This window comes from Gavialis gangeticus, unplaced genomic scaffold (assembly GCF_001723915.1).
Source record: "Gavialis gangeticus isolate Ggan-Ray unplaced genomic scaffold, GavGan_comp1, whole genome shotgun sequence".
NCBI classification, from domain to species: domain Eukaryota; kingdom Metazoa; phylum Chordata; order Crocodylia; family Gavialidae; genus Gavialis; species Gavialis gangeticus.
Window position 1 is genome coordinate 8,655,071 of NW_017729018.1, and position 5,096 is coordinate 8,660,166.

Genomic DNA, 5,096 nt, shown 5'->3' on the forward strand with positions numbered 1-5,096 from the left:
ACCCACCCTATTTAGGGCTGGAGCAGGAGGCCCATCAGAGTGATTCTGCGATAAGTCAACACACGGCCCTTTTGGCAACTGATGCAAAAAACTAGGGCAAACTAAAACTGCTCATGTGTTGCAAGGTTAGTCTCAACTGGTTACTCCACCCAGACCTCCTTGCCAATTTTCTCCTTTGTCATCAGAGACCACATTTAACCCAGCAGGAATGTCTCTTGACTTATGTATATATGTAGCAACGTAGTCGAGTTTTGTGTACCCATCCTCTGTGTGAACGTCCGCTCGTTTATTAACACACTGCAATATCGTTCTCAGTCACTTGTCACCGAGTTCACCCCACATTCTGGCTTTAATGGAAGGCCCTTATATCACTGCTGAATCCAGTCCTGTCGAGACCCACAGCGAATGTGATCTGTGTGCTCGTCACTGTCCAGTTGGTTTGCTCCCCCTAAGTTGTTCTGGAATGGTAATAAAGAAACAGATGGAGAATCGTGACCGAACCACATTCAGGGATTTTCAGAAGCAGAGAACAGTGAAGTATTCTGCTCTCGCTGTCTTTGGGTATTCAATTCCTGCAGCCACTTTAAGAATCTCCATCTTAATCATTTTTGCAAAAGGGGGACAAAAATAAATAAATAAATAATCAATCCATGGAATTAAATTAGTAACTGAGGGCTTCCATTTTAACGGTTGAAATACAGTCCGTTTGTAAAGAGAAAAAATTACTTAGATCTTGAAGACTGCAAAGCTGGAGTTAACCACGTACTGCATAAAAATAAGCTGACAACATTTCAAAAGGGCACAAAACTCCACATCACCAAATAAAGTATCTGAACCAGCCCAGAGAATCATCGTTTAAAAAAATAAAATAAAAAATCCCAAGGCGAGAGTGCTAACCCACTACCCAGCAAAGCACAAACGGAGGAATCTCCAGCCTTGCCTGGCATGGTGCCATCAAGGGACTCGAGCACGTATTGAGGGGGAAAGTCAGTCCAGTAAATTTCCACCCGGGCAAGGGCAAGGCCCCTGCTAGGTAGGCCATATTTCTGTTCTACCTCTTTGGGAGACGAGGCATGAATGGACACCAGGCATCCGAGGCCAAATCCTGAATACTTTGCTTGCGCTGAACTCCTGTTGTGTAACCAGAGCTCTCCCTGACAGCTCGGGCAGGCCCACAGGATCTGCCCCTGATGATTAGTGCTCCAAGTCCCCACTCGCTTCTTTCTTTTGCTGGGGATTAACCAGTCCCCTAGTCTGTGACTGCTCCCTACCAAATGAGCTCGCAAACCTTGCATTGTGCAAACAAGCATTTGCACAAATTCCAAATAGATACTTCAATAGCTGCTTCCCCCCTCCCCCTTCCACTCATGCTGCTGTGAGCTTAAAGACAAATGCTCCTCTTAAGATCTGAAACCATTTCCTAGATTGTCTTTCAAGGTCCCTGCCCTCCAAACCCCTGACCCCAAGAAAACCTTCCATTTCCTTCCCTACTACACCCACCTTTCTAGTTCCAGGAACCAAGATCCAGCCTGACTGGTTACCTCAAATAGCACCCCAAAAGGCCACTCATTTTTTCCACACCAGGAAGGAAAAAATAAAAGAATAAGGTTCAAGTTTACTGACAAAGCCATGCACAAACAGCAGGGTGGGCACTTATGTAATTTTTAGTTTGTGGCTGAACAGATAGCTCTTCACTTCTTACTTCTCTTGGAGTATGAAAGCGAATCCCAGGAGTAAGTATGTCATAAGAAATTCCTGGAAACTCCTGCCTTTAACTCTTCCTCCCTGACCCCTCCCAGTGCAAGAACTGATCGTACAGCAACCATGGGTGGGAGTGCTGAACCTCTACCTCTACCTGTTCGGGCAAGAGGCTTCAACCAAGAAGAGAACAGCTACCTGTAGCTACAAGCCTGACTTATAGATTATAGACACTTTCCCAGCTCAGAGTGGGATACACATTCATTAAGGGAAAAAAAAATAGCTAGGTACTTATCAGTTTCTAGTTTTGCCAGTGGGCAGAAACTGGGCATGTGAACCAGGAAGGAAAGTGAATTCCCACCAATCCAGAGCAAAAGAGCAAGTATAAGGTGGAATGAGCAAGCAGAACAACTAACAGGGTTAGGATACATTTACATGTGTCCTCTTCTGTGAAAACGTAGGTCACTGACCCACCCTTCCCGAGACGGTGACATAATTTTGTTCTGCTTGAGACCTTAACTCTGATGGGTGAGAATGATAGCGAGTAGACTGGAAGAGGAACGGAAGTGCTGAGCACTGTGTCACTACAGCTATATCAGAACAGACTCCTCACCCACCTGCTCCTGCCTTCCACCTGCAGCCAGGCTAGCACATGCCACCTGGCCAGTGCCCTTCTCCCTGCCACACCTGAACAAACCCAGAGACCGCAGAGTCATGTCCCACCTACAGCAGTGGCTTCAGGGAAAACTGAAAATCTCCATAATGCACCAGGCCTTGGGGCGGGGAGAGAGTTCCTCCTTCTCCCCTCTGCAGCCGTACTTGTACACAGAGAAATGGATTAGATCAACCTGCACGGGTCCAACTGCAATGGGCAAAGTTACCCAGAGTCCAAACAGTGCCATCTGAGCTCAGTGAAGTCAGGGGGAAAAAACTGCACTGCATGGGAATGGGATGAGAAACAAAGGCCTGCCTCTGCCTATCTGCACGGCATCCCAGCCCTGCTCTGATCTCAGTCACTTATTCTGCCATCCTCCTGGAGCTCCTCCAGGCCTAGCGGGATGCTTCAAGCACAGGTATTGAAGGCCTGGATGCCCTACTGATTGACGGGTGCTTTGGCCAATCAAAAGAGCCCGAGTACAAAACAAACAAACCAACCAACCAACCTAGCTTGGATCAAAGAGTCATGGGACCTGGCACAAACACCTCTCCACATCCAAGATGCTCCTTTTCTCCCTTGCTGAAACACTCTCATTTAATTATAGATGGGAACAGGTCTCTCCATAGCTGAGGATGGCTTTGATTAGCAAGATAACAAGTGGCAGTGTAACCGTTTGTCACAAAAGACTTCTCTCTCAATAAATGTGGCGTTGCAAGAGTGGTAAAACCCCCTCAAGCGTCAGTTTTAATCAAAGTTAAACACCAGATCTCAGATGCTTGGAGTTGACTTTCTAATAGGGGCAGGGCTTCCACAGGCCTCCAGTTCAACTTGGGCACAGAAGAAGCGCTCAGCTTGGCACATGGGGTCTATGGCTGGTTCTTACAGCACCCCACAGCTAATTGGGCAACTTCGTAACACCAGTGAGCACCTTATCTCTGAAACGTGTAACTTTTCAACGAACTTTGCATTCCTTTGGGAAACCAGCACTTTACGGCTGAGGAACACCTGTTCATTTTCACATTCCCCCAGGACTAGAAAGCAAAACAGAGCACATTTTCCAAGGGTAAAAGCACTCACAACTCCAAGCCAGGTCATTGGAAACTGGTGAACTATTAGTGTGTCTCAACCCCACAACGCAACATGGCACATGTCTGAGCCCACGAAGAGGCACAGATCAGCATAACGCGGAAAACTTTTATCCACTGCCTACATTGTTACATCTCTAATCCTCCAAAACCCTCCCTATACTCCTAACATGATTAGGGCCGAGTGGAAAAGCCCCGCCATGTCATCCATGTTTGGGCTGCGCTGCTTTAATCTTTGGTTTCCCAGAACAAACCACAGGAGCAGCCAGAATGAATATTAACGACTGAATGAATATATTATGAGATGAGGCATGCCTCACCTCCAATAACCTGTTCACGGATATAGGAGGTAATAGTGTTTGAAAAAACAAAAAAAACCACATCTGTCACAAACTGCTGGAATTCGTAAGTCTGCCAGGTCCTCTAACTCAACCCTAACCAGTGTCCGTAGGGTGCTCTTTAAACTCAGGACACTGGTTACGGTTTAAAGCTGAAATATTGTCCCATTGGCTCCTCAAACAAATATCAACAAAAGCCATGGCATGAATCACTCCTGCATGCATCCAATCCTCATTTAGGCTGTAAACTCTTCATCGTAGGGACCTTCCCCACATACAGGTCCACAAACATGCATATTTGTTTTACAGTGGAGATAATTAGCAGCAGGGAAGGCTAGGTAATCATGACTGTTGTGCTCAGGGAACAGCAGTACATTCTACCAAGGGGCCATTTCAGGAAGCTAAAGCCACGCACTGCCCGCTCCCTTGGCTCTGAAATCAGAGACAAGTAGGGCTGGGGGACCCTCATGTAGTCCATCCCCCTGCTCGAGGCAGGATCATCCCTATCCAAACAATCCCATAGCAAGTCCTTGCCTAACCCATTCCTAAAACTACACAATCGACCCCGTCACCCAAGTACAAGGCATACTGCTGTGACCCCCTAAGCTGCCGCAGGGACAGCAGGGGACAGGAGCTGGCACTGCCCCACGGCTGCCCTGCAGAGACCCAAGGAAGAGGGACCTGCCCCTGGCTCCAGGGGAATCGTCAGGCCTGCCCCAAACACCGGCTGAAGCAGGAGGAGATGCACACACACGCACATTGGTCCCAACGTGATATTGCATCCACCAATAGGCTAGAAATCGCAAACTCCGTGGGCCCCGACCAGGATGACAGGAAGGCCTGCGATCTCATAAATCCCAACCAACACCGGGACTCCGCCGAGGAGCATTGTCGACAGATGCCCAAGCGCTCGGGCAGCCCAAACCTCTTTTCCGCCAGAGGTTCAAACCTGGCTCTGAACCGACACCCCCCACCCCCCACCCTTCTCCTCCTCCTCCCAACGCTTCTTATATAACAAACCGGCCGTGCAAAAGCGGTGCTCAGAAAAAAGAGGCATCTAATGACCTTCAGACGCATCCCGGGGTGTCCACAGGAGCTCTCCGGACCGGGCCCCACGCCCGTCCTGGCTGGGGGGGGAAGGCGAGGAAGTCCCAGCGGAAGAGGAGAGACGGCAGGCGAGCGGCCCCCCGCCCCTCAATCCGCCCTCTGCTCTGGCCGCCACTTGCCTGCCTGCAGCGGGGCCGGGTCCTCGGGGCGCTCAGCGCTGGATTATTTATCAGGCTGCAAGTTGCTTCCTGCAGCCTGGTGCCGCGGACC

General features: G+C 49.2%; 1 protein-coding gene across 3 annotated transcripts in view; it reads right to left on the reverse strand.

Moving 5' to 3' along the window:
• ZBTB7A (zinc finger and BTB domain containing 7A) overlaps nucleotides 1-5,096 on the reverse strand; it is a 28,050-nt gene that overhangs the window by 21,661 nt on the left and 1,293 nt on the right. Inside the window, exon 1 of one of the 3 annotated variants that reach the window (XM_019513387.1) lies at nucleotides 4,845-5,090. The exons of the other annotated variants lie outside the window; for them this stretch is intronic. Within the exon in view, the coding sequence (XP_019368932.1) occupies nucleotides 4,845-4,856 (12 nt within the window). The 5' untranslated portion in view covers nucleotides 4,857-5,090. Of the gene's footprint in view, nucleotides 1-4,844; nucleotides 5,091-5,096 lie in introns of those variants that run through there. 3 annotated transcript variants of the gene reach the window in all.